Raw genomic sequence first — 21,152 nt, 5'->3', positions numbered from 1 at the left:
AAGTCGCTTTGGATAAAGGCGTCTGCTAAATGCCATAAATGTAAATGTAAATGAAAAAAGAAAGAACTAAAAGTGGCCAGCAGAACTCTAAATTGAAACCTCTGGTAGTGAGGTCCAGATCGAAAGAAACGTACAATGTGACCTCACTCCTTGCTTTTTGGTTGTTATGGCAACTCCATGAAAACATAGACAATCAGTCAGTGCTGTGACTCACATCCTGTTGCCTTTGTTCTATCCTGTTGATAGATGTATTTTTTGACTAGAGGCAAATGGGAACTGTATTATATCTCCCAAATGCTACAGTACGGACAGCGCACATCAATTGTACCCAGTACAATCGTTCTGCAGACGTTCCAGAAATGTTGCCGGAATTATTACTTTAGGGTTAGAGTTAGAATTGAATTATTTAATTGACTAATAATACAACCATCTACATTCTGCCTGTACAGATCACAGTCATGTTCTTGAAACAGGGTAACTCTGAAGACTGAAATAGTGGCCCATAATCTAAAGCATGGCCTGGAAAACACCGCTGGCGTGGGTAGGCAGCTCAGACGAACTTCTGTAATTGCAGGGGTGGGTTTTTGAGAGGTTGGTTTTAATGAAACAATGGGTTGTCTGTTCCGAAATGTAGACTGTTGGAAAAGTCAGCATGTTTGTTGGGCAGACACCCCAAGAGGAGAATGATCATTTTGTTGCTGTGTTGTACTGTGTTGTAGTATATGATGTTTTGTAGTTAGACATTATCAAAGCATAGTGAATGTAGTCGATTTGTTATTTCAAAGAAGAATTTCATTGTTAGACATATGAGAGTCAAGATGGATTTGGAGTTATTTCATGTTTTATTGCTTGCCCAGACAAAGTGGTTTTCTATGTAGCAGAAAGTTCAAAGCAATCTCCTAAAACTTAACTTGCTATAACAGTGAACTCAAAAGACCCCCCTCACTAATTGCTGTAAACGATACCTCCCAAATTTCATTGGGCATATGATACAGACTTTCACAACCTTGAACACAGTCTGAACACGCCCTACTGAGTCAGGAGTCATGCCAGGTAACTGCAGGAAACCTAACGCTATAGGCTATTATATCTAGTAGTGTTGAAGTGCTTGAAACTCTGTGTAGTGTCTAAACATTTGGTTTGGTGTATGTGTGTGTCTCTCTCTCACACTCTCTGTATGGGTGTGTGTGTGGGTGTGTGTGTGTGTGTGTGTGTGTGTGTGTGTGTGTGTGTGTGTGTGTGTGTGTGTGTGTTGAAAGAAAGGAAGCCACAGCCATCATTGTTCTCTGTATTGACATTGGAGCAGAGGTGTAGGCATAGGATCAGGCTGCCTTCCTCGGGGCAGGGTGTGGTCTCACTCAAACCAAATTTCCACAACACACAAAACAGGGAGGGGAATGGAAGTTGGATGGTAACGGGCAAGAAGAGCACAGTATTCACCCTTAAGACCTTCAGTGCCATCTAGTGGCCAAAACAAAATTAAATGCAGCCAAGCGCTTGTGAACCTATATTTGACATTATGTGTGACATATATTTGAAGGAGTTATGTATCAAAATCAACTCTCAGGCAAATATTTCAGTGTGCTTATATGAAAGAAGGAAGTACATTCTGGTGCACTGTGATTGATATGTAAATCATATGATATACTGAAGCATGCTTACTAGTCACACTATTCATATTGTTTTGTACTTTTGTTTTTTAGGAAAACCAAGGCAGATACTTATCACACCAGGGCATAGAAAAAAGAAAAAGAAAAATCCAAGGTATTTCCCCTGTTATTTTTGTATTATTTTTAAGAAGTACTGTATTCTTCTTTTATATTGGCATGAATACAACCTTTCCAGATCACTGAGGTGATAAAAAGGTTACTTTAACTGTAAGTCTTCTATCATTGTAATGCATGGTGTGAATGTGTTTGAGTGATCTTTTTCCAAAACTACCAAGTAGGATTATGAATTGTGTCTTTGTTAAACTTTGTAATTCCTTTTCATTGTCATATTGAAATATACCCCCCCCCTCTCTCTCTCTCTCTCTCTCTCTCTCTCTCTCTCTCTCTCTGTCTCTCTCTCTCTCTCTCTCTCTCTCTCTCTCTCTCTCTCTCAAGGATGGCTGAGGAGGAGGAGACACGGGAGGTGCTCTTTCCTGATTGGATGGGCCCAGACAAACATGGCCTGACCATTGAGCAGTCGGGTGAAGGAGAGATCTTTGTCAAGGAGGTGAAAATGGAGTCCCCTGCTGCGCGCACTGGAAGAGTACATGAGGGTATGGTATTTTTAATAATAATAAATAATGAATAAATACATACATGCTCACTTGTTATGGAAGTGTCTAGAATGCAAAGGCAAAATATGTCTAAGGACAGAGTGAGTGACATTATTGATTTCGTTTTGAAGTGTCTTTGTTTTTTTTGGTTAATTCAAAGTCCTTTTGACTGCTGGACTTAAGAATGTTGTTATGTTCCCTGTTATTCCCTCATGCAGGCGATCAGATTGTGGGTGCCACTATCTACTTTGACAACATGAGCTCAGAGGAAACAGCTGACCTACTGAAGACCTTAAACCGCCATAAAGTTGGCTTGAAACTACAGAACAAGACCGGAGACAAGTCACCTTGCCGCTCCCCCATGGGAACTCTGTCATTGGAGGGAAGGGGAAGATTTGGAGGCTCTAGTCCAGACATTATCCTTGTATGTTCATTCTGCAGACAATCCATATCGAATACTGATTTGTGGTTAGACTTTGGGGTGATTGATACAGGATTTGCATAAACGTATTACAGATTAACATCAATAGGAAACACTCTCACACTGTATATCAACAGCAATTCTAAACAAATTATTTCACTTTCTTTTAACAACAGAGCGGGGACGATGAGGACTACAAGAGAATATATTCTAAGAAGATTAAGCCCCGGCTGAAGTCAGAAGACCTTGCCGAGGGTGTGGATGTGCGTACCGAGAGGCACAGCAGTACAAGCAGCGATGGCAGCACGATCACCACCATTACCCGTCGTATAACTACCTACACAGTGGATATGCCAGGCGGCATGAGCGAGCAGCTTGAACTTTCAAGCTCAGAGCTCAAGGGGCTACGAGATGAGCAATCAGGGGACAGCTCCACTCAGATCAGAATTCCACATGTAAGCCCCTCAGGTAAAGGAGGAAAAGAGGAGGGTGCTTTTGAACTAGGCAACGTCTCTTTCACTGGGCCACGTGCAAGTAGCTCCTCTGAAACACACTGGAGCACTGGGGGGGTGAAGACAACAACTGTTACGAGGGAGATAGAGGGGGATAGTGCAGGGTTCAGATACAAAACTCCTAGCTTTGGAATGTCCGGGGTAAAGGGGCAGGGAGACTCAGGAACAAACGTGACAGTCAAAGAGGGCCTGAGCAAGTATGACACTGCAAGAGATGTTGAAATTCCCTCAGCTAATTTGAACGCAGGATCAGTCAGTGTTACTCTCCCTGGAAGTTCAAAACATGTTTCCTCTATATCAGTGGGTAAAGGAGGTCCCAAAGTCAGTAGTACAGTATCTAGAATAACCATCAGTGATCAGCAAAAGAAAGGGACGGGAGGCTTCAGTATTCCTGGTGGCAATGTAGGTGGGATTTCCATATCGAGCAGGTCAGGGATTGATACTGAATTGAATGGAGGCAAGGTAACAACAGATATTAAAGTGCCAACTCAAGACCTCAATACCTCAGGCATCTCCTCAAAGGCAGAACTAAAAGAGGGTGACTCATTGAAAATGTCCATAAAAGCACCTTCCATGAAAGGAACAACAATTGACAATGAAAGCAGACTCAAAGGTGGAGTAAAAGTTTCAAGCTTTGGACTGAGCACAGGAGGTGCAGAGAGTGATATTGATGTGAAAGGGACTTTCAATGTTTCTACTCCTGGAGTAGAAAGTGACATTAAAATTCAAGGCGTGGATATTGAAGGACCTGAGGGCAAAATCAGTGGCTCAAAATTCAATGTGCCATCAATATCTGGACCCAAAATGTCAATGCCAGGTGTGGAGTTCAACCTGAAAGGTCCAAAGGTGAAAGGAGGTGTGGACGTGTCAGTGCCAAAGATGGAAGGAGACATTAAAGCACCCAAAGTAGACATTGAAGGCCCAGATGTTGACATTGAAGGTCGTGAAGGTGCCTTAAAGATGCCAAAGATAAAAATGCCCTCCTTAGGATTCACAGGACCCAAAGTGGAGGGACCTGATGTTGATATCAACCTACCCAAAGCTGACATTGATATCAAGTCACCCACCATTGACATTAAAGGTCCAGGACTTGACATTAAAGGGCCTGAAGGTAAGGTCAAAGGGCCAACATTCAAGACGCCATCAATATCAGGACCAAATATCTCAATGTCAGATGTGGGATTCAATGTGAAAGGTCCAAAGGTGAAGGGAGGTGCAGGTATGTCAATGCCAAAAGTTTCTGGAGACATCAAAGCACCCACAGTAGACATTCACGGTCCAAATATAGATGTTGATGATTCTGAAACAGGCTTCAAGATGCCAAAGATAAAGATGCCGTCCTTTGGAATCAAAGGAGCCAAAGTGGAGGTACCTGATGTTGATGTCAACCTACCTAAAGCTAACATTGATATCAAGTCACCCACCATTGACATTAAAGGTCCAGGACTTGACATTAAAGGGCCTGAAGGTAAGGTCAAAGGGCCAACATTCAAGACGCCATCAATTTCAGGCCCTAAGATCTCGATGCCTGATGTGGATTTAAACCTGAAAGGTCCGAAGATAGAGGGAGAACTCAAAGCACCCAAAGTTGAAGTTGAAGGTCCAGATGTTGACATTGAAGGTCCTGAAGGTGGCTTTAATATGCCAAAGATGAAGATGCCCTCCTTTGGATTCAAAGGACCCAAAGTGGAGGGTCCAGATGTTGATGTAAACCTTACAAAAGCTGACATTGACATCAAAGGTCCAGAACTTGACATTGAAGGACCTGACGGCAAAATCAAAGGATCAAAATTCAAGATGCCATCAATTTCAGGCCCTAAGATCTCAATGCCTGATATGGATTTCAACCTGAAAGGTCCAAAGATGAAAGGAGATGTGGATGTGTCAGTGCCAAAGATAGAGGGAGACCTCAAAGCACCCAAAGTAAACATTGAAGGTCCAGATGTTGACATTGAAGGTCCTGAAGGTGGTTTTAAGATGCCAAAGATGAAGATGCCCTCCTTTGGATTCAAAGGACCCAAAGTGGAGGGTCCAGACGTCAATGTAAACCTCCCTAAAGCTGACATTGACATCAAAGGTCCAGAACTTGACATTGAAGGACCTGACGGCAAAATCAAAGGTTCAAAATTCAAGATGCCATCAATTTCAGGCCCTAAGATCTCAATGCCTGATATGGATTTCAACCTGAAAGGTCCAAAGATGAAAGGAGATGTGGATGTGTCAGTGCCAAAGATAGAGGGAGACCTCAAAGCACCCAAAGTAAACATTGAAGGTCCAGATGTTGACATTGAAGGTCCTGAAGGTGGTTTTAAGATGCCAAAGATGAAGATGCCCTCCTTTGGATTCAAAGGACCCAAAGTGGAGGGTCCAGACGTCGATGTAAACCTCCCTAAAGCTGACATTGACATCAAAGGTCCAGAACTTGACATTGAAGGACCTGACGGCAAAATCAAAGGTTCAAAATTCAAGATGCCATCAATTTCAGGCCCTAAGATCTCAATGCCTGATATGGATTTCAACCTGAAAGGTCCAAAGATGAAAGGAGATGTGGATGTGTCAGTGCCAAAGATAGAGGGAGACCTCAAAGCACCCAAAGTAAACATTGAAGGTCCAGATGTTGACATTGAAGGTCCTGAAGGTGGTTTTAAGATGCCAAAGATGAAGATGCCCTCCTTTGGATTCAAAGGACCCAAAGTGGAGGGTCCAGACGTCGATGTGAACCTCCCTAAAGCTGACATTGACATCAAAGGTCCAGAACTTGACATTGAAGGACCTGACGGCAAAATCAAAGGTTCAAAATTCAAGATGCCATCAATTTCAGGCCCTAAGATCTCAATGCCTGATATGGATTTCAACCTGAAAGGTCCAAAGATGAAAGGAGATGTGGATGTGTCAGTGCCAAAGATAGAGGGAGACCTCAAAGCACCCAAAGTAAACATTGAAGGTCCAGATGTTGACATTGAAGGTCCTGAAGGTGGTTTTAAGATGCCAAAGATGAAGATGCCCTCCTTTGGATTCAAAGGACCCAAAGTGGAGGGTCCAGACGTCGATGTAAACCTCCCTAAAGCTGACATTGACATCAAAGGTCCAGAACTTGACATTGAAGGACCTGACGGCAAAATCAAAGGTTCAAAATTCAAGATGCCATCAATTTCAGGCCCTAAGATCTCAATGCCTGATATGGATTTCAACCTGAAAGGTCCAAAGATGAAAGGAGATGTGGATGTGTCAGTGCCAAAGATAGAGGGAGACCTCAAAGCACCCAAAGTAAACATTGAAGGTCCAGATGTTGACATTGAAGGTCCTGAAGGTGGTTTTAAGATGCCCAAAATTAAAATGCCATCATTTGGATTCAAAGGACCCAAAGTGGAGGGTCCAGACGTCGATGTAAACCTCCCTAAAGCTGACATTGACATCAAAGGTCCAGAACTTGACATTGAAGGACCTGACGGCAAAATCAAAGGTTCAAAATTCAAGATGCCATCAATTTCAGGCCCTAAGATCTCAATGCCTGATATGGATTTCAACCTGAAAGGTCCGAAGATGAAGGGAGACTTGGATGTGTCAGTGCCAAAGATAGAGGGAGACCTGACAGCAAGCAAAGTAAACATTGAAGGTCCAGATGTTGACATTGAAGGTCCTGAAGGTGGTTTTAAGATGCCCAAAATTAAAATGCCATCATTTGGATTCAAAGGACCCAAAGTGGAGGGTCCAGGCTTTGATGTAAACCTCCCCAAAGCTGACATTGACATCAAAAGTCCAGAACTTGACATTGAAGGACCTGACGGCAAAATCAAAGGTTCAAAATTCAAGATGCCATCAATTTCAGGCCCTAAGATCTCAATGCCTGATATGGATTTCAACCTGAAAGGTCCAAAGGTGAAAGGAGATGTGGATGTGTCAGTGCCAAAGATAGAGGGAGACCTCAAAGCACCAAAAGTAAACATTGAAGGTCCAGATGTTGACATTGAAGGTCCTGAAGGTGGTTTTAAGATGCCCAAAATTAAAATGCCATCATTTGGATTCAAAGGACCCAAAGTGGAGGGTCCAGACTTTGATGTAAACCTCCCCAAAGCTGACATTGACATCAAAAGTCCAGAACTTGACATTGAAGGACCTGACGGCAAAATCAAAGGTTCAAAATTCAAGATGCCATCAATTTCAGGCCCTAAGATCTCTATGCCTGATGTGGACTTTAATCTAAAAGGTCCAAAGATAGAGGGAGACATTAAAGCACCCAAAGTTGAAATTGAAGGTCCAGATGTTGACATTGAAGGTCCTGAAGGTGGCTTTAAGATGCCAAAGATGAAGATGCCCTCCTTTGGATTCAAAGGACCCAAAGTGGAGGGTCCAGATGTTGATGTAAACCTTCCAAAAGCTGACATTGACATCAAAGGTCCAGAACTTGACATTGAAGGACCTGATGGGAAGATCAAAGGGCCAAAATTCAAGATGCCATCAATTTCAGGCCCCAAGATCTCAATGCCTGATATGGATTTCAACCTGAAAGGTCCAAAGATGAAAGGAGATGTGGATGTGTCAGTGCCAAAGATAGAGGGAGACCTCAAAGCACCCAAAGTAGAAATTGAAAGTCCAGATGTTGACATTGAAGGTCCTGAAGGTGGTTTTAAGATGCCCAAAATTAAAATGCCATCATTTGGATTCAAAGGACCCAAAGTGGAGGGCCCAGACGTCGATGTAAACCTCCCTAAAGCTGACATTGACATTAAAGGTCCAGAACTTGACTTTGAAGGACCTGATGGGAAGATCAAAGGGCCAAAATTCAAGATGCCATCAATTTCAGGCCCTAAGATCTCAATGCCTGATGTGGATTTCAACCTGAAAGGTCCGAAGATGAAGGGAGACTTGGATGTGTCAATGCCAAAGATAGAGGGAGACTTGAAAGCACCAAAAGTAAACATTGAAGGTCCTGATGTTGACATTGAAGGTCCTGAAGGTGGTTTTAAGATGCCCAAAATTAAAATGCCATCATTTGGATTCAAAGGACCCAAAGTGGAGGGTCCAGACGTCGATGTAAACCTCCCTAAAGCTGAGATTGACATCAAAGGTCCTGAACTTGACATTGAAGGACCTGACGGCAAAATCAAGGGTCCAAAATTCAAGATGCCATCAATTTCAGGCCCCAAGATCTCAATGCCTGATATGGATTTCAATCTGAAAGGTCCAAAGATGAAAGGAGATGTGGATGTGTCAGTGCCTAAGATAGAGGGAGACCTCAAAGCACCCAAAGTAGAAATTGAAGGTCCAGATGTTGACATTGAAGGTCCTGAAGGTGGTTTTAAGATGCCCAAAATTAAAATGCCATCATTTGGATTCAAAGGACCCAAAGTGGAGGGCCCAGACATCGATGTAAACCTCCCTAAAGCTGACATTGACATTAAAGGTCCAGAACTTGACTTTGAAGGACCTGATGGGAAGATCAAAGGGCCAAAATTCAAGATGCCATCAATTTCAGGCCCTAAGATCTCAATGCCTGATGTGGATTTCAACCTGAAAGGTCCGAAGATGAAGGGAGACATGGATGTGTCAATGCCAAAGATAGAGGGAGACTTGAAAGCACCCAAACTAAACATTGAAGGTCCTGATGTTGACATTGAAGGTCCTGAAGGTGGTTTTAAGATGCCCAAAATTAAAATGCCATCATTTGGATTCAAAGGACCCAAAGTGGAGGGTCCAGACGTCGATGTAAACCTCCCTAAAGCTGACATTGACATCAAAGGTCCTGAGCTTGACATTGAAGGACCTGACGGCAAAATCAAGGGTCCAAAATTCAAGATGCCATCAATTTCAGGTCCCAAGATCTCAATGCCTGATATGGATTTCAACCTGAAAGGTCCAAAGATGAAAGGAGATGTGGATATGTCAGTGCCAAAGATAGAGGGAGACCTCAAAGCACCCAAAGTAGAAATTGAAGGTCCAGATGTTGACATTGAAGGACCTGAAGGTGGTTTTAAGATGCCCAAAATTAAAATGCCATCATTTGGATTCAAAGGACCCAAAGTGGAGGGCCCAGACGTCGATGTAAAGCTCCCTAAAGCTGACATTGACATTAAAGGTCCAGAACTTGACTTTGAAGGACCCGATGGGAAGATCAAAGGGCCAAAATTCAAGATGCCATCAATTTCAGGCCCTAAGATCTCAATGCCTGATGTGGATTTCAACCTGAAAGGTCCGAAGATGAAGGGAGACATGGATGTGTCAATGCCAAAGATAGAGGGAGACTTGAAAGCACCCAAAGTAAACATTGAAGGTCCTGATGTTGACATTGAAGGTCCTGAAGGTGGTTTCAAGATGCCCAAAATTAAAATGCCATCATTTGGATTCAAAGGACCCAAAGTGGAGGGTCCAGACGTCGATGTAAACCTCCCTAAAGCTGACATTGACATCAAAGGTCCTGAACTTGACATTGAAGGACCTGACGGCAAAATCAAGGGTCCAAAATTCAAGATGCCATCAATTTCAGGCCCCAAGATCTCAATGCCTGACATGGATTTCAACCTGAAAGGTCCAAAGATGAAAGGAGATGTGGATGTGTCAGTGCCAAAGATAGAGGGAGACCTCAAAGCACCCAAAGTAGAAATTGAAGGTCCAGATGTTGACATTGAAGGTCCTGAAGGTGGTTTTAAGATGCCCAAAATTAAAATGCCATCATTTGGATTCAAAGGACCCAAATTGGAGGGCCCAGACGTCGATGTGAACCTCCCTAAAGCTGACATTGACATTAAAGGTCCAGAACTTGACATTGAAGGACCTGATGGGAAGATCAAAGGGCCAAAATTCAAGATGCCATCAATTTCAGGCCCTAAGATCTCAATGCCTGATGTGGATTTCAACCTGAAAGGTCCAAAGATGAAGGGAGACTTGGATGTGTCAATGCCAAAGATAGAGGGAGACTTGAAAGCACCCAAAGTAAACATTGAAGGTCCTGATGTTGACATTGAAGGTCCTGAAGGTGGTTTCAAGATGCCCAAAATTAAAATGCCATCATTTGGATTCAAAGGACACAAAGTGGGGGGTCCAGACGTCGATGTAAACCTCCCTAAAGCTGACATTGACATCAAAGGTCCTGAACTTGACATTGAAGGACCTGACGGCAAAATCAAGGGTCCAAAATTCAAGATGCCATCAATTTCAGGCCCCAAGATCTCAATGCCTGATATGGATTTCAACCTGAAAGGTCCGAAGATGAAGGGAGACTTGGATGTGTCAATGCCAAAGATAGAGGGAGATATCAAAGCCCCCAAAGTAAACATTGAAGGTCCAGATGTTGACATTGAAGGTCCAGAGGGCGGATTCAAAATGCCAAAGATGAAGATGCCCTCCTTTGGATTGAAAGGACCTAAATTGGAGGGCCCAGATGTTGATGTAAACCTACCTAAAGCTGACATTGACATCAAGGCACCTAAAATTGACATTAAAGGTCCAGAAGTTGACATTGAAGGTCCAGAGGGCGGATTCAAAATGCCAAAGATAAAGATGCCCTCCTTTGGATTCAAAGGACCCAAAGTGGAGGGTCCAGACATTGATGTAAACCTCCCTAAAGCTGAGATTGACATCAAAGGTCCAGAACTTGACATTGAAGGACCTGACGGCAAAATCAAGGGTCCAAAATTCAAGATGCCATCAATTTCAGGGCCTAAAATCTCAATGCCTGATGTAGATTTCAACCTGAAAGGTCCGAAGATGAAGGGAGACATGGACGTGTCAATGCCAAAGATAGAGGGAGACTTGAAAGCACCCAAAGTAAACATTGAAGGTCCAGATGTTGACATTGAAGGTCCTGAAGGTGGTTTTAAGATGCCAAAAATGAAAATGCCATCATTTGGATTCAAAGGACCCAAAGTGGAGGGTCCTGATGTAGATATCAACCTACCTAAAACTGACATTGACATCAAGGCACCTAAAATTGACATCAAAAGTCCAGAAATTGACATTGAAGGACCAGATGGAAAGATCAAAGGGCCAAAATTCAAGATGCCATCAATTTCAGGTCCCAATATCTCAATGCCAGATGTTGATTTTAATCTGAAAAGTCCAAAGATGAAAGGAGGTGTTGACATTAAAGGGCCTAAAGTAGACATTGAAGGTCCAGATATGGATATTGACGGTCCTGAAGGTGGCTTTAAGATGCCAAAGATAAAGATGCCCTCCTTTGGATTCAAAGGACCCAAAGTGGAGGGTCCAGATGTTGATGTAAACCTTCCTAAAGCTGACATTGACATCAAAAGTCCAGAACTTGACATTGAAGGACCAGAGGGAAAGATCAAAGGGCCAAAATTCAAGATGCCATCAATTTCAGGCCCTAAGATCTCAATGCCTGATGTGGATTTCAACCTGAAAGGTCCGAAGATAGAGGGAGAACTCAAAGCACCCAAAGTAGATATTGAAGGTCCAGATGTTGACATTGAAGGTCCTGAAGGTGGCTTTAAGATGCCAAAAATGAAGATGCCCTCTTTTGGATTCAAAGGACCCAAAGTGGAGGGTCCAGATGTTGATGTAAACCTTCCTAAAGCTGACATTGACATCAAAGGTCCAGAACTTGACATTGAAGGACCTGACGGCAAAATCAAAGGGCCAAAATTCAAGATGCCATCAATTTCAGGCCCTAAGATCTCAATGCCTGATATGGATTTCAACTTGAAAGGTCCGAAGATTAAGGGAGACTTGGATGTGTCAGTGCCAAAGATAGAGGGAGACTTGAAATCACCCAAAGTAAACATTGAAGGCCCAGATGTTGACATTGAAGGTCCTGAAGGTGGTTTTAGGATGCCCAAAATTAAAATGCCATCATTTGGATTTAAAGGACCCAAAGTGGAGGGTCCAGATGTTGATGTAAACCTTCCAAAAGCAGATTTTAACATCAAGGCACCCAACATTGACATCAAAGGTCCAGAACTTGACATTGAAGGACCTGATGGTAAAATCAAGGGTCCAAAATTCAAGATGCCATCAATTTCAGGCCCTAAGATCTCAATGCCTGATCTGGATTTCAACCTGAAAGGTCCAAAGATCGAGGGAGACCTCAAAGCACCCAAAGTCGAAATTGAAGGTCCAGATGTTGATATTCAAGGTCCAGAGGGTGGATTCAAAATGCCAAAGATGAAGATGCCTACGTTTGGATTCAAAGGCCCCAAACTGGAAGGGCCAGATGTTGATGTTAACCTTCCAAAAGCTGATATTGACATTCAAGGTCCAGAAATTGACATTGATGGACCTGATGGCAAAATCAAAGGTCCAAAATTCAAGATGCCATCAATTTCAGGCCCCAAGATCTCAATGCCTGATGTGGATTTCAACTTGAAAGGTCCAAAGTTTAAGGGAGACTTGGATGTGTCAGTGCCAAAGATAGAGGGAGACTTCAAAGCACCCAAAGTAAACATTGAAGGTCCAGATGTTGACATTGAAGGTCCTGAAGGTGGATTTAAGATGCCCAAAATTAAAATGCCATCATTTGGTTTCAAAGGACCCAATCTCGGGGGTCCAGATATTGATATTAACCTTCCAAAAGCAGATGTTGACATCAATGCACCCAACATTGACATCAAAGGTCCAGAACTTGACTTTGAAGGACCTGACGGCAAAATCAAAGGGCCGAAATTCAAGATGCCATCAATGTCAGGCCCTAAGATCTCAATGCCTGATATGGATTTCAATCTGAAAGGTCCAAAGATAGAGGGAGACCTCAAGGCACCCAAAGTTGACATTGAATGTCCAGATCTTGACATTGAAGGTCCAGAGGGGGGATTCAAAATGCCAAAGATGAAGATGCCCTCCTTCGGATTCAAAGGACCCAAAGTGGAGGGTCCAGATTTTGACCTCAACCTACCTAAAGCTGACGTTGATATTCACGGTCCTAATGTTGACATTAAAGGTCCTGATCTTGACATTGAGGGCCCTGAGGGTAAAATCAAAGGACCAAAATTCAAGATGCCATCCTTATCTGGACCAAAGATCTCAATGCCGGATGTGGATTTCAATCTGAGAGGTCCAAAGTTGAAGGGAGATTTGGACTTGTCGGTTCCAAAGATAGAAGGAGACATCAAAATGCCCAAAGTAGACATTGAAGGTCCAGACCTGAATATTGAAGCTCCTGAAGGACATGTCAAAGGGTCCAAATTTAAGATGCCATCAATATCTGGACCAAAAATATCAATGCCGGATGTTGATTTCAATCTTAAAGGGCCAAAGCTCAAGGGAGAATTTGAGGGTGATATCAGTACACCAAAAGCAGAATTTGATGGTCCAGATATTGCAATTGAAAGCCCTGATCTTGGACCAAAGAAGGGAAAATTCAAAATGCCGAAATTTGGTTTCAAAGGGCCAAAGGTCAAGGGTCCTGATGTTGATGTAAAACTTCCAAAAGCTGACATCAATATAAAAGGACCCAAAGGTAATCTCAAAGGGCCAAAAGTGAAAGGAGATATGGATGTCTCTATCCCAAATGTTGAAGCTGACCTAAGTCCTCCGGACATAGATATCAAGGGTCCTGAGGGTGGGTTCAAGATGCCAAAATTCAAAATGCCCAAATTTGGATTCAAAAGTCCAAAGGTAGAGACACCAGATATTGATGTTAACCTCCCTAAAGCTGACATGAATATCAAAGTACCTGATGTCAACATTGGTACCCCAGACCTTGATATTGAAGGGCCTGAAGGAAAAATCAAAGGGCCAAAATTCAAGATGCCTTCACTATCAGGACCAAAGATCTCAATGCCGGATGTGGACCTCAACTTCAAAGGATCTAAGATGAAAGGAGACATTGATGTGTCATTGCCAAAGATAGAAGGAGACATTAAAGGGCCCAACATAGACATTGAGGGTCCAGATGTTGACATTGACAGTCCTGAAGGTGGCTTTAAGATGCCAAAGATAAAGATGCCCTCCTTTGGATTCAGAGGACCCAAACTCGAAGGGCCAGATGTTGATGTTAACTTACCCAAAGGTGACATTGACATTGAAGGGCCAGAACTTGACATTGAGGGTCCAGAGGGTAAGATAAGAGGGCCAAAATTCAAGATGCCATCAATATCAGGACCCAATATCTCAATGCCTAATGTGGATTTCAACCTCAAAGGTCCAAAGATGAAGGGAGACTTGGACCTCTCAATGCCAAAGATAGAGGGAGACTTGAAAGCACCCAAAGTAAATATTGAAGGTCCAGATGTTGACATTGAAGGTCCTGAAGGTGGTTTTAAGATGCCCAAAATTAAAATGCCATCATTTGGATTCAAAGGACCCAATCTCGGGGGTCCAGATATTGATGTTAACCTTCCAAAAGCAGATGTTGACATCAATGCACCCAACATTGACATCAAAGGTCCAGAACTTGACATTGAAGGACCTGACGGCAAAATCAAAGGGCCGAAATTCAAGATGCCATCAATTTCAGGCCCTAAGATCTCAATGCCTGATATGGATTTCAATCTGAGAGGTCCAAAGATAGAAGGAGACATTAAAGGGCCTAAAGTAGATATTGAAGGTCCAGATGTTGACATTGAAGGTCCTGAAGGTGGTTTTAAGATGCCAAAAATGAAGATGCCCTCCTTTGGATTCAAAGGACCCAAAGTGGAGGGTCCAGATGTTGATATAAACCTCCCTAAAGCTGACATTGACATCAAAGGTCCAGAACTTGACATTGAAGGACCTGACGGCAAAATCAAAGGTCCAAAATTCAAGATGCCATCAATTTCAGGCCCTAAGATCTCAATGCCTGATGTGGATTTCAACCTGAAAGGTCCGAAGATAGAAGGAGAACTCAAAGCACCCAAAGTAGATATTGAAGGTCCAGATGTTGACATTGAAGGTCCTGAAGGTGGCTTTAAGATGCCAAAAATGAAGATGCCCTCCTTTGGATTCAAAGGACCCAAAGTGGAGGGTCCAGATGTTGATATAAACCTCCCTAAAGCTGACATTGACATCAAAGGTCCAGAACTTGACATTGAAGGACCTGACGGCAAAATCAAAGGTCCAAAATTCAAGATGCCATCAATTTCAGGCCCTAAGATCTCAATGCCTGATGTGGATTTCAACCTGAAAGGTCCGAAGATAGAGGGAGAACTCAAAGCACCCAAAGTAGATATTGAAGGTCCAGATGTTGACATTGAAGGTCCTGAAGGTGGCTTTAAGATGCCAAAGATGAAGATGCCCTCCTTTGGATTCAAAGGACCCAAAGTGGAGGGTCCAGATGTTGATATAAACCTTCCTAAAACTGACATTGACATCAAGGCACCCAACATTAACATCAAAGGTCCAGAACTTGATATTGAAGGACCTGACGGCAAAATCAAAGGTTCAAAATTCAAGATGCCATCAATTTCAGGCCCTAAGATCTCAATGCCTGATGTGGATTTCAACCTGAAAGGTCCAAAGATAGAGGGAGAACTCAAAGGACCCAAAGTAGATATTGAAGGTCCAGATGTTGACATTGAAGGTCCTGAAGGTGGCTTTAAGATGCCAAAGATGAAGATGCCCTCCTTTGGATTCAAAGGACCCAAAGTGGAGAGTCCAGATGTTGATGTAAACCTTCCAAAAGCTGACATTGACATTAAAGGTCCAGAAATTGACATTGAAGGACCTGATGGCAAAATCAAAGGTCCAAAATTCAAGATGCCGTCAATTTCAGGCCCCAAGATCTCAATGCCTGATATGGATTTCAACCTGAAAGGTCCAAAGATTAAGGGAGACTTGGATGTGTCAGTGCCAAAGATAGAGGGAGACCTCAAAGCACCCAAAGTAGACATTGAAGGTCCAGATGTTGACATTGAAGGTCCTGAAGGTGGTTTTAAGATGCCCAAAATGAAAATGCCATCATTTGGATTCAAAGGACCCAAAGTGGAGGGCCCAGACATCGATGTAAACCTCCCTAAAGCTGACATTGACATTAAAGGTCCAGAACTTGACTTTGAAGGACCTGATGGGAAGATCAAAGGGCCAAAATTCAAGATGCCATCAATATCAGGACCCAATATCTCAATGCCAGTTGTAGATTTCAATCTGAAAAGTCCAAAGATGAAAGGAGGTGTTGACATTAAAGGGCCTAAAGTAGACATTGAAGGTCCAGATATGGATATTGACGGTCCTGAAGGTGGCTTTAAGATGCCAAAGATAAAGATGCCCTCCTTTGGATTCAAAGGACCCAAAGTGGAGGGTCCAGATGTTGATATAAACCTCCCTAAAGCTGACATTGACATCAAGGCACCCAACATTGACATACAAAGTCCAGAACTTGACATTGAAGGACCCGATGGGAAGATCAAAGGGCCAAAATTCAAGATGCCATCAATTTCAGGCCCTAAGATCTCAATGCCTGATGTTGATTTCAACCTGAAAGGTCCAAAGATGAAAGGAGGTGTTGATGTGTCAGTGCCGAAGATAGAGGGAGACATTAAAGCACCCAAAGTAGACATTGAAGGTCCAGATGTTGACATTGAAGGTCCCGAAGGTGGTTTTAAGATGCCAAAAATGAAAATGCCATCATTTGGATTCAAAGGGCCCAAAGTGGAGGGTCCAGATTTTGATGTAAACCTTCCAAAAGCAGATTTTGACATCAAGGCACCCAGTGTTGACATTAAAGGTCCAGAAATTGACATTGAAGGACCTGATGGCAAAATCAAAGGGCCAAAATTCAAGATGCCATCAATATCAGGACCCAATATATCAATGCCAGATATGGATTTCAATCTGAAAGGTCCAAAGATGAAAGGCGGTGTGGACGTTTCAATGCCAAAGATAGAGGGGAACCTTAAAGCACCCAAAGTAGACATTGAAGGTCCAGATGTTGATATTGAAGGTCCAGAAGGTCGATTTAAGATGCCAAAAATGAAAATGCCATCATTTGGATTCAAAGGACCCAAAGTGGAGGGTCCAGACATCGATATAAACCTTCCAAAAGCAGATGTTGACATTAAGGCACCCAGTGTTGACATTAAAGGTCCAGAAATTGACATTGAAGGACCTGATGGCAAAATCAAAGGGCCAAAATTCAAGATGCCATCAATATCAGGACCCAATATATCAATGCCAGATATGGATTTCAATCTGAAAGGTCCAAAGATGAAAGGCGGTGTGGACGTTTCAATGCCAAAGATAGAGGGGAACCTTAAAGCACCCAAAGTAGACATTGAAGGTCCAGATGTTGATATTGAAGGTCCAGAAGGTGGATTTAAGATGCCCACGATAAAAATGCCTTCCTTTGGATTCAGCGGACCTAAAGTTGATGTTCCTGATGTTGATGTTAACCTCCCTAAAGCTGACATTGACATAAAGGCACCCAAAGTTAACATTAAAGGTCCAGAAATTGACATAGATGGACCAGATGGCAAAATCAAAGGGTCAAAATTCAAGATGCCATCAATATCAGGACCAAAACTCTCAATGCCTGATGTTGACTTCAACATTAAAGGTCCAAAGGTAAAGGGAGACATAGATGTATCATTGCCAAAGATAGAAGGAGACATAAAAGGGCCAAATGTTAGTGGTAAGGTTAGTGGCCCTGATGTAAATTTGTCAGGAGGGTCACTTGATATTGAAAAGCCTGAGGTCACATTTCCAAGGTATAAAGGCCCCAAATTTGGTATTAAGTTACCTGAAGTTGAAGGACCTGCACTCAAGGTTACTCATGGACAAGTAGATTTGAAGGCCCCTGATGTTGATCTCAATCTTGGGGACAGTGATGCAAACATCAAAGCTCCCAAATTTAAGACACCAAAGTTTCAAATTGGAGGCAAGAGTCCGAAAGCAGATGTCAATATTCCAGAAGTCGACAGTAGTCTTGAGGCCCCTGATATTGACATCCATGTCAAAGGAAAGAAGGGCAAATTTAAACTACCTAAAATGAAAGGCAAGGCTAAGAAATCTGATGTTGACATTGATGTTGAAACATCAGGTGTAGAATTGGATGCTGACTCCCCTGAACTCCACCTGAAGGGAACAAAGGTGAAGAAACCTTTGTTTGGAAGGCTACATTTTCCTGATGTGGAATTTGATATAAAATCTCCCAAAGTTAAAGGTGATAGCTCTTTGTCTGGTGGGTTGTCATCTGCAAGCCTAGATGTTGACAAACCAAATGTTAGTATGGAAAGTCCAGATATAAAAACAAAGACAGCTAAAATAAAAATGCCAAAGGTGAACATCAAAGCACCCCAGACAACTATCCCAGATGTTGATCTAAATGGACAAAACATTAAAGGAGGGGCAGCTTTCTCAGGGGGCATAAAAGGTCCAAAACTAGATATCGATGGAGAATTTGACACAAATGTTTCGGGAGGCAATGTATCTGGTGGATTACAGTATCCAGAGGGCACCGTAACATTTCCTAAAGTCAGGATTCCAAAGTTTGCCATTGCCTTGCCTCGATTGGAAGGACCAGAGGTGGGAGTAGATGTTGAGTCAGGAACAGCAGTTGGTGGGAAGATAAATGTTCAACCTCCCTCTGCTAGTAGTCAAGTTAGCTCTCAAAGTCTTGAGTTTCAAAGTCCAGAACTAAAGCACAGTGGTGGGAAAGTAAAGGTCAAGATGCCAAAATTCTTTGGCAAATCAAAAGCAAAGGGCGGAAGTGCTGTTGATCTAAGTCTCCAGGGGGCAGATCAAGAAATGAGTGGCAGTGGAGGTGATGTTAAGGTTTCGAAAGGGTTAAGTTTAAGTTCGGGGGAATTGTTAAGTGGCAAGTTGGAAGTAGAGGGAGGTTCTGGACTTAGTGTGTCACCGAAGAGCAAGTCTGCCTCACTGGATCTATTAAAAAAATCAAGAAATCGCTCTTCTTCTTTCAGTGATGAGGGAGAGCTCGCTTCTCCTTCAGGTCACTTACAAGCAGAGAGTGGTGACATTTCTTTGGATATTGGGGGGGCTAAGGCCAAAGGAAAGAAAGGCAAGTTAAAGTTTGGCACCTTTGGTGGTTTTGGCTCAAAGTCAAAGGGCTCATATGAAGTGACACTAGGTGAGGATAGTGAAGCAAGAGTGGAGGGAAGTGCAGGTGTATCTCTCCCTTCTAAAAAATCTAGAATGTCTTCATCCTCCAGCAGCGACAGTGGGTCTAGGGGTGGCTTCCGTTTCCCAAGAGTGGAATTGTCTGTGTCACCAAAGAAATGATGAATTATAAGGCCAATTAAACTCTCTCATGTACTGCCCAATGCTCAGCTCCATACACACAACACCCTTCTTCTCAAGTATTATAATACTTGACAGAAAGTTCACACTCATCTGATGTAGTTAGTCACACACACACACACACACACACACACACACACACACACACACACACACACACACACACACACACACACACACACACACACACACACACACACACACAAACACACCAACATTTTATTCACCCAGGGGTACATGAGATTGTTTAAGATACCTTTCACTGTAAATAAGATTCATTTGTATTGTAATATTAAGTATTGTCTTTTGTACATAGTAAAAATTTATTGAACATATACCATCTCACTAAATTCATACCAATAGTGCCTCACATGGTTTGCCCAAGTGTCTTACTGCATTGTGTTAAATGCAATAAGTTTGTTAAGATTAGGTGTGGTATTTTTGTATCCTGGGGTCTATTGCACACAATTACAGTTTAAATTGTTATTTTTAAGAACATTATGTTAATATACACAGACACAGAAACCAACATCTTTGTTTTTATGTATGAAATGATTTATCTCCTTTTTTGAAGCTTTGAATATATACTCAATGCATATTTACTCAACATAGAGCTGGCCCTGTATAACATTCTAAGAGTGACAACGCTGTTAGAGACCATAATTGCAAATAGAAGCAATGTTTCTGTAAACTATAAACTCTATTAACTGCTGTTGAAACTTAATTGTTATATGGAGACCATGAACTTTTTTTTACACAACATATTTATCCCTTTTCACTTTAAATCACATTTACAGTCTCATTTTCATTCAGTTAAAATTACAACTTAGAATGTTCTGATGTTATAACACATGCCTATTTAATCCAATTATATTTTTGTAAATTCAAGAGGTATAGGAATGTGGAATGTGTTAAGAAACAGCAGCAAGTTGTGTTCTAAGGTTGAAACAGCTTTGCCTTACTTCTCCTCTCAAAGTTTCTAACAACTAGCAAATTCTTTTCCTTAAGGTTTTCAAAACGATCAGATATAACTTCATCAAAAGGATGCATTTCTTCACTTGATGTTGATAATGTTTTAATGATATTATAGGGTCCCTCATTTCCTTTGTCATATGATATTTCATTTGGATCTCATTGTCTCTCTCTTTTTGTCCCTCTCACTTGCCGTAATGGAAGCTTCTGGTGGTGTTTGGTTAAAGGATGACTAAAGGATGTGTATAACTGTCATGAATGAAAAGTCACGCTGTACTTGTGTCATTTGTATAGGTAATCAAATATCTGCAATGTTAATAATAGAGGAAAAAAACTGCAAATTTCCTTGCATTTATTTGATGGAGATGGAGTTTAACTCTTTGGGTCTATTTTTTCATGTGTGCATTTGCAAAACAAATCAAATAAACTGTTTAAGTTACCATTTTTCTCTGATTCGTTGAATTTCGTCTATCAATGTCGTCATCTTCTCCACCCTATTTCTTGGCATATTTAGCCAAAGTTTGTAAGCCTGAAACTAAGGATTTTAACGGGGCAAGAAATTGATTGATATTGAGTATGATAACTAAGCAAAAGTTGAGGTAAACAATTTGCAAATAATCTTCCATTGTGTTTCTTTAGCAACACATGGACTCATGAGGGACAACATCCACATAGAAAGCAGCGGCCACTAAGCAAATGATATTCAACCATGCACAGGGTCATATTGTAAAAATATGTAAAGGCATAGTGACCATCGTGGCTATTAGGGGAGACCTCAATCATTGAGAAAAAGGGGTGATTGTTAGGGGTCTCAATGACCAACACAGCTCATATTGCTGATTCATTAGCAACAATGTCA

The 21,152-nt window shown here is 42.1% G+C and overlaps 1 protein-coding gene across 11 annotated transcripts in view; it reads left to right on the top strand.

The window, feature by feature from the left end:
• Window positions 1-20,733, top strand: part of ahnak (AHNAK nucleoprotein) — a 34,347-nt gene extending 13,614 nt beyond the window's left edge. The window contains exons 3-9 of one of the 11 annotated variants that reach the window (XM_083685979.1): window positions 1,704-1,764; window positions 2,106-2,263; window positions 2,482-2,687; window positions 2,861-7,075; window positions 7,412-9,008; window positions 9,345-10,280; window positions 10,779-20,733. In XM_083685979.1, coding sequence (XP_083542105.1) covers window positions 2,107-2,263; window positions 2,482-2,687; window positions 2,861-7,075; window positions 7,412-9,008; window positions 9,345-10,280; window positions 10,779-19,303 — 15,636 coding nt within the window. In that variant the 5' untranslated portion in view covers window positions 1,704-1,764; window position 2,106 and the 3' untranslated portion in view covers window positions 19,304-20,733. Of the gene's footprint in view, window positions 1-1,703; window positions 1,765-2,105; window positions 2,264-2,481; window positions 2,688-2,860 lie in introns of all 11 variants that reach the window. The other 10 variants (XM_083685972.1, XM_083685978.1, XM_083685980.1 and 7 more) reach the window with 10 other exon arrangements.
• Window positions 20,734-21,152: the final 419 nt, after the last annotated feature.

The sequence above is a fragment of the Argentina silus genome (assembly GCF_951799395.1).
Source record: "Argentina silus genome assembly, chromosome: 15".
Classification (NCBI taxonomy): Eukaryota; Metazoa; Chordata; class Actinopteri; order Argentiniformes; family Argentinidae; genus Argentina; species Argentina silus.
The sequence above is the reverse complement of the archived record's forward strand: the minus strand, read 5'-3'. Positions and strand labels throughout refer to the sequence as shown.